This window comes from Perca flavescens, chromosome 12, assembly GCF_004354835.1.
Source record: "Perca flavescens isolate YP-PL-M2 chromosome 12, PFLA_1.0, whole genome shotgun sequence".
Classification (NCBI taxonomy): domain Eukaryota; kingdom Metazoa; phylum Chordata; class Actinopteri; order Perciformes; family Percidae; genus Perca; species Perca flavescens.
This window is the reverse complement of record NC_041342.1, coordinates 31859212-31877946: the sequence shown is the minus strand read 5'-3', so window position 1 is coordinate 31877946 and position 18735 is coordinate 31859212. Positions and strand designations below refer to the sequence as shown.

Sequence of the window (18735 nt, the reverse complement as noted above, 5' to 3'; positions counted from 1 at the left end):
CATGTTTAGATATATATTTAAGAATACATTACCTTGTCAGTACAAGGTAATGTATTCTTAAATATATTATAGAGAGCCAAAGTCACGCCCCTTCCGGTGGACCTCACGGGACCTTAACCTCAGAAAAAATATGAACGGTAGTGAACAGGGAGAAGCAAATTATCTCTTGTTCCCATTTGAATTGAGCCGTGGATTACAAATATGTTCGTCAATTTAAAAGATCCTTTTTCAGCCGAAGAAAGTCTCAGTTAGCCGTAGGTTTGTCATATGACCTCTTAGTTTAGTGTGAAACCGCTCCGTGAACTACATCTCTCGTCACCTAGCTTGATGCTCAACTTGCTCGCTAGCTAGCTAGCTTAGCTCTGTTCCACAACATGTAACGTTATCTTACCTGATGTGTTTTATCCAGTGAAGTGTTCTCAGCAGAGAAGCAAAAGAACAAGCGAGATCCTCTCTTCATTTGAGTAACGTTACATCCCCAGTACGATATATATATATACACACACACACACACACACACACAGGTCCGATACGCACAGACATCGTAGCTTCAGCCAGAAGTCATCCATGAGACTTTGAAATGTGTAGTCTTTCTTATTACGTATTTTCACCGTCTTATACTTCAGCAGTTTAACAATAAACGTAGACTTTCTTCGGTTGAAAAAATCTTTTAAATTGACGAACATCATATTTGTTCAAATGGGGTAAAAAAGTAATTATTGTCTCTCCAATGACTCTCGTTCATATTTTCTCCGAAAAAAGGTCCCATGGACCGGAAGTAGAAGGGCGTGACTTTGGCTCTCTATAGCTTTATTCACGTTAGGTTTAGTTACGGTTATCCACTTTTTGTAATGCCATTCTAATGAAATATCCGCAAGGTAACGTTAGCTAACGTAACGTTAACTTGCTAACTTATCAGTAACGTTAGCTAATGTAAGATAAGTCATAAACGTTAACCATCTACTGAACAGCTAACGTTACTTTAGCTAACATCATGTGGTGAATTTAAAGAGTAAGATCTTTTTTTTAAAAAACATAAAAACATCCGCAAAAAAGTGCGTTCGCTAAACCCACCAGATTCCGTGTAAATAAAAAGTAATTTTAGCATCGTAAAATACACTTCATTCAAAGTCGATAGAAACAAAAGAAAACTGTAAAAAGCCGCTTTTGGTCGTCTTTCCACTTTCTTTTTTTCCAACAATCACAACTCTGGTTTTGGCTGAAATAGACCCTTAATTCACCCATTTACATGTGGAAATTTATTGGCTCTATACACGCTAAAAGTATAGTTTTTTTTGAAAGGAGTCTGGTGGGTTTAGTGCTAGCGATCCCGGAGTTGTTTCTGGTTAAACCAAGAAGATTTTTCTCTTTTAAAAAAGGTCTATCTCTGTTAGGGATCCTTTCCATAATGTTGTCAGACACTAAATCCACCGGAGTTTAGAACACCAACACAAAATATGAAATGCCTAAAGTAAACCATAAGCTGTCAGATAAATGAAGAGCGGCCAAAAGTGTAATATTTCTCTCAGAAATGTAATGAGTCAAATTGTTTGTGCAAACACTTTTTTACAGATTATAATTTTTGCCTGGAGTTTAATAACCTCACATATTTTAACCCTAGCAGGGGGGGGGGAAGGCTGTCAGACCAGAACATACGACCGTACTTCTGACCATTATTCTGCAGTAAACCTAATTAGAGAGCAGCGCTGATGCTGAGTAAAATGTTTATTAGTGTCTGTACTTCTGTACTGTAATTTTAGAAGCTTTTTTGAATGAAAGTGCACCGCGGAGGTCATGTTGGTTCACGCCTGAGCGACCCGGCGTTATTTCACCGGCCACCATCTCATTATCCCGGCGTCACACCGGCCCAGCAGGCTTTGCATTCCTAATTAGAAAAAAAAACAGAAAATGAGATTGCAGATTTGCACTCACTCCTATGATTAAGGGACTAATTGATACCAAGATTAATCACAAAACTGTTTCCGCCAACCGCCAGAAAGAGACGCTAAAATCCTCACAGGCTTAATTGCCTGCCTCCGAAATTAATTTTCAATATCACAGATTACCCCCCGCCTTTTTTCTTGAAAGTACAAACTAAACGGTACTGACTTTTGTTAGGCTGTAATGTATTCAAATGACTTTGTATTAATTGTGCGTTCAGAAAAGCAATCTGGGTTGCATGCTCCTTTCGCTGTACTTCAGATTGATCGCACTCTCTCGTGTTCCATAATTGAGCCAACCTTTGATGGATTTTTTTGTTAAATTGTTCCATTCATTCCAGGCATGCGGCTCGGCCTTTCCATCATCTAAAAAGATATAATCAACTTTCCTGTAATCTTTGGTTACATTTTGAAGCAGTTATTAAAGTGTTAGGCCTGTCTGGAAACTGTGAAAAAAGGGAGAAGGGGATTTTGAGAAAATGGAAAATAATACAGAGTTGATGGTTATTTGTTTCTGTGCAAAGCAATCTCTGGGTCAGGGTGAGTGTCTGCGTGAATCATGTTGAACTCCAGCAGATTTTTCAGGAGACGATTTGGTTCAATGAGAAAATATATTTTAAGCAGGGTTTTAAATTTTAAGTATTTCTCTATGACACAAAAAAATCATATAATAATAATAATACATTTGTTTTTTATAGCGCTTTTCTAGACACTCAAAGATGCTTTACAGTTATGGTTACATAGATACAACAAACAGACAAGGTATACATAGACAAGGTTACATAACAGACAAAAGAAAACAGATAACAGACAAAAGAAAAGAAAACACATAGGTGCAAGGACAAGCAGAGGCAAAGCAAGAGAGGTGGGCAGTGAAAAGGAGGTAAACACAGGGAAATATAACTAACTAAATATGCATCAATCAAAGTTAATGTGCTCATATTCTGCTTTTCCCCTTTCCTTCATTGTGTTATATACTTTGTGCACGTTATAGGTTTACAAAGTGCAAAAGCCCAAAGTCCCCCCCCAAAGGGACTTACCATCTCCAACAGAAAACACTGTTCACCAACTGCTCCAAACAGCTCTATTGTAGTCCAGCCTTTACTTCAGAGACCAACGTGGTCACTTTGGAACACACGTTATAATGCTCGCCTAGCTGCTAGCATGGCACGCCCTCATACTCTGCTTCTGACTGGCTAGTAGTCCTTACCTAGGTACTGTCAGGGCATGCCCTCATACTCTGCTTCTGACTGGCTAGTAGTCCTCACCTAGGTACTTTCAGGGCACGCCCTCATACTCTGCTTCTGACTGGCTAGTAGTCCTTACCTAGGTACTTTCAGGGCACGCCCTCATACTCTGCTTCTGACTGGCTAGTAGTCCTTACCTAGGTACTACACATGTGCGACTCCCAACAAAGATGGAACAGAAGTGAGATGTCTCCCTCTGTAGCTAAAACAGAGAGCTCAACACACAGGGTGAAAAGAGGAGCTGCAGCAATGTGCAGTACAACAAAAATATGGTGTTTTTTGAAATCTAAATTGTGTTTTTTTTTTTTCTCAAAGAATTTACTTTTTTTAATTTCTATTTTTCTTTCTCTATAAGGGTTGCTTTTGTCATTTAATTATTATCAGCACTGGGTGTACTACATAGATATCCCAAACATTTCTTTGAAAGGATATGATAATTGTAGCACCGGTATCACACCACTAACTGCGCCACTGGACCAGTTCTAGGTTCTAAGGAGTGGGAAGCAAAATAATAATTACACCAGAGACCGTTGCTTTAAATACAAAAGGCCGGCAATTTACTTAATGCAAAAAACACACTAAATACAGTATACAAAACAAAAATACCCTGCAGGTTCTTAATATTGTATAAATGAAAATGTATTTCACTCTCTTTTTTCTTTAGTTCACCTAAGTTATTTTAATAAAGCTAATCTAAGTTAGACCAGTTTTTTTCCTAGGTTGCACCTATTTTAGGATTCCTATTTCACTTCCTGAGTTAACTCTTTTTCCTTTCTTTTACGGGTAAGAAAATACCTTCAATTTACACAATCAAATCAAAGTGGACCACAATCATCAAATCACATTCAAACATATGAACTCAATATGTAAACAAAAGCATGACACCTTAAATTCAAGTTGAAGTCCAAATGAGAGTTTGATTATTCAGTTCAATGAAGAGTTTCAGTTTGATTCAGTCCAAAATTATTCAATCAGTTTCCAGTTCAGTTCAAAACCAATTCTTGATACTCCTACCACTCTGGCAGCGAGTCACCATACGCAGGAGATTTCCTCACTGATGCGATGGAGAAGATGAGTTGAAGTTCTGGGTCTGGCTCGCCATCTTGAATCTCGTCTGTGCATGTGCATGCCCGCACACTGCAGACCAATCCTCGCTCCGACCGAGCTTCAAACCAAGCAAAAAACCTGACCTGTGTAACAGGTCATAAGCACAATAAATCTCTTTTTAAATCCTCGAATTACACAAATAAATGTTTCACAGTCTCTGAGTTGTAACGTTACTGCTACAGTGTTTTTTTTTCACCTCAAAAATGGCAGCGGAGCGGTCTCTTTTAACTCACGGCTCCGTCTCCCACACAACTACTGCACACATCTTTCATTTACACAGCATACATTCACTTTTATAACATTCACAGTATTCATAAATCCAAAATATTAACTGGTAAACCGTTTATGACGAAGCATCTCCTTGTAAACAGCTAAGTTTTTAGCGTTAGCTCTCCGCCAGAGAAAAAAAAGGGTACAACACTGCAAAATGCAAGAAACAACAAAACTCACCAAAACCGTGTGTGGCTTAGTTTTCATAAAATCCCGTCAGTTCCCGACCAGGTAAATTATGTTTTTCAACTGCAAAATCTACTTTTCACTCTTTTTTCTGCTCATTAACCGATGCTCGTTCTCTCCGATTTCTCCTCTGCTCTCTCAGGTCTCTGCTGCAGCGTCAGTGAGGTGCTGCGTCTAGCGTCACTAGTCCCTTAAAGGGGCAGCGACATGAATTTTCTGTCAGCATACTTTTAATCTAAAACATTAAATGATTGTTGTATTAACGTTTTTAATTAACTCAGATTAACTTACATTAAATGAATCACCTTCAAACTTATTTATGCAGCTTTTAACTATTTATTCTTATTTATGTCATATTTTAAACATGGGTTACATCCTCCCCTCTTTACCTAATGCACGTCCCTGTGCATTCTGAATCTATACTGTCATAACTGTAGGGGTTTTTGGAAAGCTAGGTTCTTCGAGGGAATCTGTAAATACATCACTCAAGGTTTGAAATAAAGACTGAACTATTGTAACCAACGGGTTCCCTAGCTCAGGGTAAGTCAGTCTTTTAGTCGCTTTTCTGTCTCTGATAGGTCTTCTAGAACTGTCACCTTCTGTCTGGATGTCAGTTTGGTCCATAACACTTGTGTCTTCTTTGCCCTCCAGGGCAGGTTGAGTAGTAGGATGGACACTATCCAGGTCTTCCTCAAATAGGTTTCCAATTTCCTGTCCAGCGGTTGAGCTGCTCTCTTCAGGATCAGGTAAGTCATTGTTTCCAGGATCAGATAAGTCTCTCTCTTTAGGTTCAGGTAAGTTCAGGTCACAAGTCTCTACTGGAACATCCTCAGGAAAAGCTTTGGCAACGTCTGAAGGATCTTGCTTAACAGCAGTCAACTCTTTGGAAGGTTCCAGTTCAATCTTTTCTGGTAATTGTTCTATGGGTTCAGGGATCAGGTCGAAACCTAGTGTTTCCACTCTTAGGTTTCTGTGCCCATCATAGGGATATTCCTCAGAGTCAGATTGGGATTCATCCCCATCAGCTCCATCTGAACGGTCATTGTTAGGGTGTCGAGTTCTTGGTCGCCTCACTGCCTTTGGCGGGTTAGTTTCACTTTCGTTTGAGGTCACTGGAAGGAAACCGCATGGCAGCAGGAGGTCACGATGAAGAGTTCTTTGTGGACCATCTCTTGTTTCAGGCCTCACAACATACACTGGGACGTCTCCAGACTGTCTCAGGACAACATACACGCCAGACTCCCACCTGTCGGCTAACTTGTGCTTGCCTCTAAGGCGGACATTTCGAACCAAGACTCTGTCGCCTTCATTCAAGGTGGAGTCAACAACATGCTTGTCAAACCTCGCCTTGTTGCGACTAGCTGACTTTTTAGCATTCTCAGTTGCTACTCTGTAACTGTCTTCGAGTTGGGATTTCAGGTTGCGAACATATTGCGAGTGTGAGCCTGGCTGGTGATTGACTGGTAGGCCAAAGGCTAGGTCAACTGGCAATCTTGGCTGACGCCCGAACATTAACTCGTAAGGGGTAAAGCCAGTTGTCTCGTTCTTAGTACAATTATAAGCGTGTACTAATGGTTTGACGTAATCCCGCCAGTGACTCTTTTTTTCTGATTCTCGAGGGTTCCCAACATGTTGAGCAGGGTCCTGTTGAACCGTTCTACAGGGTTCCCTCTCGGATGGTATGGGGTGGTTCTTATCTTTTGAGTGCCAATGAGCTCACACAGTTCTTTTATTGTTCGGGACTCAAAGTCGGGACCTTGGTCACTGTGGAGTTTTCCAGGGATGCCGTAATGGACGAAAAAGTGGTCCCACAGGCTCTTGGCCACTGTCCTGGCTTTCTGATTCGGGGTGGGGACGGCCACTGCATATTTCGTAAAATGGTCGGTAATGACCAGAATGTCTTTGGTGTTACTGGAGTCCGGCTCCACACTGAGAAAATCCATACACACAAGTTCGAGTGGTCTTGTTGCGATGATGTTGACGAGTGGTGCGGCTTTCTCGGGCATAGTCTTACGTCGTATGCAGCGGTTGCAGGTTTTGACCTTAGTTTCCACCTCAGCTGACATTTTGGGCCAATAGAAACGCTTCCGGACGAGATCTAGGGTGCGCTCTGTGCCCATGTGGCCCATGTCGTCATGGAGGCTCTTGAGGACTAAGGATCTCAGGGATTCAGGGAGCACAAGCTGGTAGTGAGTCTGAGCACCCTCTTGCCGCTTGCGATACAACACGCCATTTAAGACCTCAAGTTTGTTCCACTCCCTTAGTAAGAGACCAAGCTCAGGAAGTTCCTTCCTCAAGGATGGTGGGGGTTTCTCTCCCGACTCCACTTACCTGAGTACTTCACGGATGCAGGGATCAGCATTTTGCTTGTCTCTTAATTCAGCTGGTGCTAATGAAGGGATGACAGGTAGGCCAACAAGCTGATCCTCTTCTTCAAAGCTTTCTGGGAGAGCCTTTGGATGATGAGCAAGCGACACAACCAAGGTGGTGCTGGGTGATGTTTCCCCAGAGTGATTGTTGATCACTTGGCGAACCAAGTGCTTCTCACAGATGGCTTTGATGGTGTTTTCATCCAGGTTTGCATAATCAGTCTCTGACAAGTGTCTTTTTGTGAATTGCTGTATCCTCTCCAACTCTTTTTGTGATGATGTCCTCAGGTAATCTGCCGTGAGGGCGCCTGGACAGCCCATCCGCGTCCTGATTTTGCTTACCGGCTCTGTATTGTAGCTGGAAATCAAATGTCGACAGAGCGGCTAACCATCTGTAGCTCGTGGCGTCGAGCTTAGCAGAGGTAAGAATGTATGTTAATGGATTGCTATCGGTGACAGCAAGGAACGTGTTCCCGTACAGGTAGTCCTGGAATTTCTCTGTTACTGCCCACTTAAGGGCAAGGAATTCCAGTTTGTGTGCAGGATACCTAGACTCACTTTTCGACAGACCTCGACTTGCATAAGCAACAACTCGCTGCTGTTCCTGTTGCTCCTGGTAAAGGGCAGCACCGAGGCCCGAGGTGCTTGCATCTGTATGTAAAATGTAGGGGAGCTTGGGGTCAGCAAACCCGAGGATGGGTGCAGTTGTCAGTTTTTCGATTATGGTGTCAAACGCTGCCTGGCAAGCAGGCGTCCATCTGTCACCAAAGATGTCTTTTGGGTTGTAGTATTTCTCAGGGTTCACTGTGGTTTTAGTGTGCTTTCTCAGCGGCGGATAGCCAGCAGTGAGCTCGTTGAGTGGCTTCACAATCTTTGAGTAGTCTTTTACGAACCGGCGGTAATAACCACAGAAACCCAGGAAGGTTCTTAGCTCTTTCAGGTTGTTTGGTTTTGGCCAGGTTTTTAATGCTGCTACTTTGTCTGGATCAGTTTCGATGCCCTTTTTAGACACGACGTGGCCGAGGTACTTTACAGAGGTTTGGAAGAACTTGCACTTCCCTGGCGACAGTTTCAAGCCAAACTCTTTCAATTGGTTGAGCACGCGCATCAACCTTTCCTCGTGTTCCTCCAGTGTCGAGGAGAAGACGATGAGGTCATCAAGGAAAACTAGGGCTTGCTTCAAGTTCAACTCTCCCATACAGCGCTCCATAAGCCTCTGGAACGTGCTAGGGGCGTTAGTTATCCCCTGAGGCATCCTGTTGAACTCAAAGAATCCTAGTGGGCAGACGAATGCGGTTTTGTGTTTGTCTGCTTCCTCCATCTCTATTTGATAGAAGCCTGATTTGAGATCGAGCACTGAGAACCACCTGGAACCGGTCAATGCAGAGAAGGACTCCTCAAGATTAGGTAAGGCATATGAATCTTTTACTGTTTGGGTGTTCAATTTTCTGTAGTCTATGCAGAGTCTGACATCGCCATTCTTTTTCCTGACGACTACAATCGGCGAGGAGAAAGGCGACTCCGATTCACGGATGACTTCTGCATCGAGGAGTTGCTGGAGATGGTTACGCACCGCCTCTATGTCTTGGGGGTGTATAGGTCTTGGCCTATGTTTGAATGGCGTCTGGTCACTGAGGGTTATGTGGTGTTTTATTTTGTCAGTGCAACCAAAATCAAGTTCGTGCAGTGCAAACACCTCCGGCATGGAACTCAATTTCTCAGTTATCCTCTCTTTCCACTCATTGGGTACAGGAGAATCAGTGAAGTCAAAGTTGAGATTTAATTTTTGGTCAGGTTTTGTGGGAGGGTCTGAGTCAGGGGTCTTAACTGATTGAACACTCTTTACAGCGTGTATCTCTGCTATCACGGCCTTTGGAGATAGGGTGATGTCATGTTGTGACTCATTCTTGAGCATGACTGGTATGCAGCGTGGTAGCTTTGGTGGTAGGCTTACCAGGCTATCTGTCACCAGGATGCCACCTGGCAAGTAAGATGATTTTGGTGACTCTACCATCACCCATTTCCCAACATCAGTTGTCCTGCAACTCACTGATCCTTCAAGGACTTTGGTCTGTCCAGCTGCAATGGTCTCAAAGTCTCTACTATGAAGTCTCACCTCTCCCAGACTGGAATCAACGGACAGTCTTTTCCTGATTTCAAGGGTCTTTAAGACAACTTTGTAGCCATAAGGAAGAGACTCATAGTTCTGAGGTGCGATATCTGCATACTTTTCATAAAGAACATCCAAAGTATTTGTGCCTATAAGCGCTGATGACAAAGTGGAGCGCATGTCAGGTACAACCAAAACCAACGTGGGCACCTCAATGTCCGCTCCAAGCAAACTCTTTGGGAATCTGATGGTGGCCTCGACATAGCCAAGGTAAGGGACACTTTGACCGTTGGCTCCTTCCACTTCAAGCAGGTCGTTCAAGGAATTCATAGGTAAGTGAGACAGGTTCTCTAAATAGAAAGAGTTGGGGATTGTTGTTACTTGAGAGCCTGAATCCAACAAGCAACTGCAGTCTTTGTCACTAATGCTCACTTGTGCTGTGCACCTGGCGCCAATCAGACCTTTTGGTAAGGTGACTGTCTGTTTTTGTGTGCGAGAGTACACACGGGCTCTGTGCAGCTTCTTATTGGGACACTTTGTCTGTGTTCCAGTCCCCGTTGTCCCACAACCGAACTGGGTCTAGTTTAAAGGATCAGGCTTTGAAGCACCATTCTCAATGTCCCATGTCAACTGCTTTTCTCTTAGCTGCTTCCTCTTCTCAGCTACAAGAGATGGGTTCGGCTCACTTTCACACTGAGGCTTAATGTGTCCGTCCTCTCCACATCTAAAGCAATACCAGGGCCTTGGTCTATTGCTTGTATTGTTGTTTACAGCTCGGCTGTGGGGCTGCAGCCTTTGAGATGTTGGAGTGATAGATGGGGGATATGTGCTAGCTGTTTGGGGAGCTACTGGTCTGGCAGCTGATTTAGCCTTTCTACTGTCTTTCTGTGTGATACGTGTGAGCTGGGACTGTAAATCAGCTATTTGTTTCTTTAGGTCTTGGATTTCGGACCTGTGATCAAGAGCTGGCTGAGATGGGTTGCAGTCTTCTTCACTCTGCACATAAATACCTTGATAATGAGAAGACACTCTTGGCTTTGAAACATTGAAGTGCTGTTTCATGCGGGATGCTTTGAAGCACGCTTATCTTCTGCTGTCTTGGAGTAACAGAAGAAGTTCAGCAAAGGTAGGTGGGTTCTGTTTCTTTTGTTCTAGCTGGAGTTCAGCTATCAAGATGTTGTCCCAGCAGCCTCTGACAAACTGTCTGAGAAGATGCCGGTCAAGGTCACTTGCAGTTACACCTCCCCTCCTGAGGGTGGTGTTCAGCATCACCTGCAGCCGTTGTAGATAAGCTGAGGGTTTCTCACCGTTATCTTGCATTGTGTTAAGATACTTTGCAAAAAGGTCATCTCCATCCTCGACAGTGCCAAAAGCGGAGTCCAAGATCTCTAAGTACACATTAAGGGGAGATTCAGGTGTCAGGTGCTTCACAATATCGATAGCAGGTGATAACAGACTTTCAAGAAGCTTTCGTGACTTGTAAAGATCGGACTGTGTTGCGTCTTTAAGGAGAAGTTCCACATTGGAACGCCATGTCTCATAATCCACTTCATTGTTGGGACGGGAGAAACGTCCAGAGAAGGGTCTAAGTCTCAAGGAAGTGTGCACCTGCAGAGCAGAATCTTCATTTCTCACTATGTGCTCGACTATTACTTTTTGTATGTCAGGTGGATTGACGTCAGAAAGTTTCAGAGCAGGCTGTGTCTTTTCTTTAGATGGTGTCGGTGGTGAAGACCAATGATGTTGAACATGCTGCTCCAAGGCCGTACTGGGTAGGGGGCTTAGCTGTGCAGCATTTTCAGGGCCATGTTGCTCTGGGGTATCAGGTGAGTTCTGTTCTATATATTCATCTTGGGTTTCTGATTGATCTAGATCAACAGTCTCACTGATGACTGAGAGCTCTTCTCTGAGGACAGCTGCAAAGTCTTTGCCAGTCTGTTTCGCAATGTCCTTCAACTCTGAAAGGTAAGTCTGTGTAGCGGTTTTGCTAGCTACAGGTGTGTAGACACTGGCTAAGGCTCTAATGTGGTAAGTGACATCAGTCTGAGTCTTACTGTTGAGTCGGTGTGGCAATAAAGGCAAGAGAGACTGTATAGCTGTACCATACACATACTCTACTACAACCTGTTTGCCTGACGCTGGCTCAGCAAAATCTACTGGGATTGCCCTTTGAATGGAACCATATTGTTTAAGGAAGTCATATAGTTCTTCATCAGTTTCTGTACCGGCTATACCACTAACTATGACTGAGTTAGGGATTTTCACATTACTCGTTTGAATAACATCCATAATGAATCACTGATAAAAATACTATACGGTCTCTGGTTTCTAGTTTTAAATGCTTTAAGCCACTCCTGGCTGGCTCGCCATGTTTGTAGCACCGGTATCACACCACTAACTGCGCCACTGGACCAGTTCTAGGTTCTAAGGAGTGGGAAGCAAAATAATAATTACACCAGAGACCGTTGCTTTAAATACAAAAAGGCCGGCAATTTACTTAATGCAAAAACACACAAAATACAGTATACAAAACAAAAATACCCTGCAGGTTCTTAATATTGTATAAATGAAAATGTATTTCACTCTCTTTTTTCTTTAGTTCACCTAAGTTATTTTAATAAAGCTAATCTAAGTTAGACCAGTTTTTTTCCTAGGTTGCACCTATTTTAGGATTCCTATTTCACTTCCTGAGTTAACTCTTTTTCCTTTCTTTTACGGGTAAGAAAATACCTTCAATTTACACAATCAAATCAAAGTGGACCACAATCATCAAATCACATTCAAACATATGAACTCAATATGTAAACAAAAGCATGACACCTTAAATTCAAGTTGAAGTCCAAATGAGAGTTTGATTATTCAGTTCAATGAAGAGTTTCAGTTTGATTCAGTCCAAAATTATTCAATCAGTTTCCAGTTCAGTTCAAAACCAATTCTTGATACTCCTACCACTCTGGCAGCGAGTCACCATACGCAGGAGATTTCCTCACTGATGCGATGGAGAAGATGAGTTGAAGTTCTGGGTCTGGCTCCATCTTGAATCTCGTCTGTGCATGTGCATGCCCGCACACTGCAGACCAATCCTCGCTCCGACCGAGCTTCAAACCAAGCAAAAAACCTGACCTGTGTAACAGGTCATAAGAACAATAAATCTCTTTTAAATCCTCGAATTACACAAATAAATGTTTCACAGTCTCTGAGTTGTAACGTTACTGCTACAGTGTTTTTTTCACCTCAAAAATGGCAGCGGAGCGGTCTCTTTTAACTCACGGCTCCGTCTTCCACACAACTACTGCACACATCTTTCATTTACACAGCATACATTCACTTTTATAACATTGACAGTATTCATAAATCCAAAATATTAACTGGTAAACCGTTTATGACGAAGCATCTCCTTGTAAACAGCTAAGTTTTTAACGTTAGCTCTCCGCCAGAGAAAAAAAAGGGTACAACACTGCAAAATGCAAGAAACAACAAAACTCACCAAAACCGGTGTGGCTTAGTTTTCATAAAATCCCCGTCAGTTCCCGACCAGGTAAATTATGTTTTTCAACTGCAAAATCTACTTTTTCACTCTTTTTTTTCTGCTCATTAACCGATGCTCGTTCTCTCCGATTTCTCCTCTGCTCTCTCAGGTCTCTGCTGCAGCGTCAGTGAGGTGCTGCGTCTAGCGTCACTAGTCCCTTAAAGGGGCAGCGACATGAATTTTCTGTCAGCATACTTTTAATCTAAAACATTAAATGATTGTTGTATTAACGTTTTTAATTAACTCAGATTAACTTACATTAAATGAATCACCTTCAAACTTATTTATGCAGCTTTTAACTATTTATTCTTATTTATGTCATATTTTAAACATGGGTTACATAATGGTACTGCTTTGTACGGTAATGGATTGTTAATTAAGTGAAGGAATTGCAATAAAAGTTATATTAAAAAAAAAAGCAAAAGCTGAATAGGGGCCAGTAAAATTTGACTTAGGGCAAGTAGAATTTTTGTTACTTAAAAAAACCCTGCTGTATGTAAGCAGATTTGTGAGTACACTTAAATATTTGTTTTATACTGTGTATATATATATATATATATATATATATATATATATATATATATATATATATATATATATTGTTGATAAAGAAAATGTATTTTATATAGTCATTAATCAATACAAGAGCAGCCTTCTTCGATGTTTACTGCATTGAAATGCTTTGTTACGTTGTAACCACGGTTCTCTGAGTAAAGACTAATTTTCCAGTCTTCTTTAAAAGTGTTAAAATCTTGTCTCATTTTGTTGTCGTGAACCCAATCTCGTGTCTTGTCTCCTCTCTTGAGCTGAGTGTATCGTCACACCCCTACAAAGAAGGAATAATGTACAGTATGTACAGGGTAGAAAGTAACTTAATCCTCACAGGCTTATCTGCTGATTTCCTATTGGCTCCTTAGCAGAAACATATTGACTTGAAAACGACCTGAGAACTGGGAGAAGAGACACGAGAAAGGGATGATCATGTGTTTCTTCTGTCTGTAGCTGGAATACACGGCGCGGCTGGACTTCCTGTGGCGCGTTCAGGCCAAAGAGGAGATCAACGAGATGAAGGAGCTGCGGGAACACAACGAGAACATGCTGAGGAACATCTTGCCCAGCCACGTGGCCCGACACTTCCTGGAGAAGGACCGGGACAACGAGGTCTGCACAAAACACACTCACACTTTTTCATTCTTCCTCACCTTGACGATCCAATCGTCTCCACAGAAACACGCTACGACATGCTTACATCAGTCACAATGAATAATTAGTTTGCTTAATTTTATTTGATTGACTTAGATGTTTCTTTGCAAGGAGATTGTTTCTTGTCACGTGGAACTACAGCTGCAAGCAGAGTCCCTAAAATCTCTTCCATGTTGATGTGTTTAAGTGCTTGTGGGAATTCTGAGACTCGCTATTTTGTTGATGAACAACTAACTTCTTAGATGCAAGAAAAACAACCATGATGTAATTGTTTTTTTAAGTCTTTGTCCTCACATTTTGAGGATACGACACTGTAGCTTGTGATGGTGATACATTTTTTTTACCTTCCAAGTAAGTTTGTCTAACCTGGAAGTTTGTTTGCGTCCGTTCTGATCAGATGGTGAGCTTAGCTATTAATTGGTGAGTAAAATGAAATGAATGCTGACAGAAATGATGGACAAAACTAGGAAAATAAGTTATAATTGCTTTTCAAACAACTGTACAGAGAGAGAGAGAGAGAGAGAGAAAGAGAGAGAGTTTTGGTCATATGAATTTGATTTGATTTTAATAACATGTTGTCACACTGCAGCCGAGAACACATTGATTTATCTCGCCGTCACAGGAAGGAGTGACTCAGCGGCCGTGAATCTGCAGAGTCAAACTTTACAAAGTTTCTTTTCTTTTTTTGTTCCCCTTATCTCTGCTGCCCTTTTCCTTTTGTGCTTTTAATTTCCATTGAATGGAGCTGTTCTGCACTTGTTAAAAGTCTAAAATGGGAGCACACGCAATGACAAAGAAATCAGATGGGTCTTTGGTTAACCTGGTGCGTGTTTTAACCCATCTTCTAAATTAAATGATGATTTGTTGAGATGAATGTGTGTTTATTAACATGACAAACGGCATAACTTAAAGGTGGACACTCAAACAACTTGCTGCAGGGATTCGCTCTAGGGGGTCGACCGATACTGTTTTTTCAGGGCCGATACTGATTATTAGTAGTTAAAGCTTTAGTGCGTAGTTTCTGTTGGCCCCGTGAGGAATTCTAAGTAATGACAATAAAATGCAGTTGCTAGTAGCCAAGGAGGACATGTAGGATTAAAAAAACATGATGGACTCTTCAGAAGAGGTCATTATCTTCATAGCCACAATCTTCTGTGGTTGTGTGGAGCTGATAGTCTTAATTAACTTTGTAGCAGCTCATTTGGCAATGGCTTGAATGTAACGGACATCCATTAATAAAAAAGTTACGTATTAAGGCTTTAATGAAGCTGATAACGGATATTTGGAACAAAGAATAAAAATGAAAATCTTTTATTTTTGGCCTAATTTGCTCCAAATCAGACACGTTGGGAGTACTAGTGAGGTCCAACACTGATGTTGGGGGATCAGGTCTGGCTCTCAGTCGGTGTTGGATGCGGTTGTGGTCAGGGCTCCGTGCAGACCAGTCAAGATCTTCCACACCAAACTGGGAAAACCATTTCTTCACGGAGCTGGTTTTGTGCACAAAGGCTTTGTCATGTTGGACCATGTCGGTCCAATTCCATTATTTGCTTCCTGATACCGATTCCGATACCTGAACTTGGTTATTGGCCGATACGAGTACTGATCTGATAGCAGCGTGTCATATATGTGATGATGTTTTAACAGCTGTAAACTACTAACCCTGTATGGATGTGATATGATTTTCAAATTTTTGTTTGGATTTGGATTGAAGTTTTTGTGACACATAAACAAATCCAAACAATGAATGCCGTAGAACTGTCTTTTATTATCTAGTTTGACAGTCAGTCAACTCCTTTAGTAGATTTTCTTCAGGGCAAAATTACATGGTTTCGGATTGGTGCATAAACTCCAGTACGTTCCCATAGCGAAACCAGCATTTTAGGCTAATCGTCGTTTCTTTGTTTAACCGCAATGAATTGCTAACATTAGCTACGGTCTACAATGTATAACATCATAGGCTGTGTACCTGTGTTATTACATTATCTGGGTCACATGACAGTAATATATCATGTATCCTGGGATTCATTCGAAAGTTTGTTTGAAAAAAAAATAAAACATAAACAAATAAATCTAAATTTGACTAAAGGGGAAATTGGATTGTTAATCGCAATCATTTCTGAGACGATTGTTCAGTCAAATTTGGAATTGTTACAGCTCTACCAAACCCCGACTGCCAAATAGTGTGATTCATCGCTCCAGACAACACCTTTCCCCTACAGCACAGTCCAGTGGCAGCGAGTTTGAGATCAGTCCCGCCCACGCTCGGCATCACACATGATGATCTGATGCACGTGTACCTCGGGAACTCCCGGCAGACGGTTTCCTGAGGCAGTTTAGAACTCAGCAGCAAGTGTTGCAGCTGAGGACAATTGATTTTTCCCGGTCCTGCTGAGCTTGTGCGGCTCATCGCTTTGCTGCTGGGCTGTGGTTACTCCTAGAGGTTTCCGCGTCACAGTAACAGCATGTGCAGTCGACCCCGGCAGTCTAACAGAGCAGGAATATGATGAATTGACCCATTCAGTGTTTTCCCTCAGACTTAGGTGCACGTAGTTAGCAGGGAGTCTAGGGGTCCTCCGTATAGAAAATGTTACATTTTTCAGTTAATACAAAATGCAATTTGACACCATTTTGGACCATTATTATAACCATATCTGTGTCTTTAAAACCAGAGCAGGGAATAAATAAATAAGCATTAAAAAAGCTTAAATACAAAACTTGCTAAAGAAGTCCACTGGGAACCGACAACAATCATTGGTTCTGAGAAAAGTCAATCAGTTAGTTTTGATGCTCACATTGATTTTACATTCGGTCGCCTATAGCTGGTGCCCAAAACGGCTTTGGTGCTGCCCTTAAAAGCCTTATAATGGTAGAGAAAACCCTGTCATTGGAAGGAAAGCATCATGTCGATAAAAAGGGGGTGTCCATTAGCCTCGTGAGACCGTCCTGATCTCGCGAGCTCCAGTTTTCCACTCGCAGATCAGTCTGGCATCTTGAGATAGAGAAAATTTGGAGCCGTTAGCCAAACGACCGGACCAATCAGTGTTGGTTTTGAGGTGGGTTAGGTGCTGATAGACAGATGGTTTATCCAATCAGCTAACCAGTATTTTCAGACAGCAGTCCGGGAACCTGAAATGGGGCCTTTTATTCCTAAATTCTCGTTACACAAATGGCAAATATCCTTTACTGACATGTTGCTTGCTTGCTGAGCTAACGAGCTATGTTTTGCCTGCAGCAGCAGGGGCGGGCTTGTGGTTGTATTTTCATACGCTTCGTGGATCTGATTGGTTGATTTGGCCCGTCTATCACCAACATAGGTGATAAACAGATGGTTTATCCAATCAGCTAACCAGTATTTTCACCCCTTCCCAAAAGTTCTCCAACGGAATGTTCCCAGATGGATATGCCGAGCAAATGCGAAGTAATCCATCTGGCGGAGTCAGGTTAGGTGTCCACAAACCTTTGGCCATAAAGCATAGCTTGGCTCATTTTTGCTTAAATTAATCCGATTTGGTAAATGTTTCTGACCATCAGTTCACTCACTTTGTTATCCCAAATGGGAAATGTGATCTGCAGTCAGGAGTGCAAGATAACACACATTCAAACAACATACAAATAAACAATACAAAGACACGTACAAAGTACAAAAAAAGTTTCCTGTGTGTAATCAAACACTTTCACCCAGGACACCAGGGATTGTGTCCCGCTTGTCACGTTTGCTGAAGTCGCTTTCTTCTTTAACCGTCCCGTTATTCCTACGTGTCACAAGCTTTTCCTTAACATAACTGCATCAAAAGCAACGCCAACAGTCCCAGCCAAGCGCATTATATTACGTGTCATTTAGCTGACGCTTTTATCCAAAGCAACTTACACTTGCTATATACGTCAGAGGTCACACGCCTATGGAGCAATTTGGGGTTAAGTATCTTGCTCAGGGACACATTGATTGATGTATCACAGTGGGAGAAATGTGGGGGAAATAAACCTGACAAGAAAATTGCTTCGTTTCACTTCTTTTCTTCTCTGTTCGTTCTGCTGCATTCTTCTCGTTTACCAACTCGATAATGGCTGATTGTGCGGGTCGGGCAGAGAGGACAGTTATCGCACGCCAGAGTCAAATCGCCGTATTGTCCCCGTCCGTCCTCGTCTCGGCTCCTTCATTATCGTCTCCACCAATCTTCCGTTGCCTCCCGAACAAAAGGCAAGCGACCGATGAATTATGAATGTCAGGAGAGGAGAGCTGATATCATTCTGCTGCCATGTCTGTGCCTACTTATAAAGAGCACGATTAAAAATGCATCCATTAGGATAGGTTGGGCCCTAATCACTTGTTACATTATTAATCAGGCTGAATGTTGTTCCGTGATTTAGATACTGAAGCTCTGGGTCCGCTGAAGAGCTGTTGACCGAAAGCTGAGTCATTTTATCAAAAACATTTGGCTATTTTTTGGGTAGCCTTTTTATTCGCTCAAGGACACACATCATGTGATTTGTTAAAGAAAGAAATTAGGTTTATATTGAGTTCCACTTGCTGCCGCAGACGTTACACATGTCCTGAAGAACCGTACTCTACTTCTAAAAGTGTAAGAAGAAATATAAGGAAGGGTTTTGGATTTAAAGATGAAATCGTCTCGCACTGCCAGACCTTCCTCCACAGCGCTGCGGAGGAGGGTCTGGCTAGTCCACGCAGCATTCTGGATGGAAGAAAAACGTGCTCTGGTTTATTGGCATAAACCAGAGCAAAACTTGTTTTGGTGGAACATGTGTACATAGG

General features: G+C 42.1%; 1 protein-coding gene across 2 annotated transcripts in view; it reads left to right on the top strand.

The window, feature by feature from the left end:
- The window catches only part of adcy8 (adenylate cyclase 8 (brain)), a 129974-nt gene that overhangs the window by 100314 nt on the left and 10925 nt on the right, over positions 1–18735 (top strand). For both annotated transcript variants that reach the window (XM_028592754.1, XM_028592753.1), the window contains one exon: positions 13761–13919. In XM_028592754.1, the coding sequence (XP_028448555.1) occupies positions 13761–13919 (159 nt within the window). The remainder of the gene's footprint in view (positions 1–13760; positions 13920–18735) is intronic.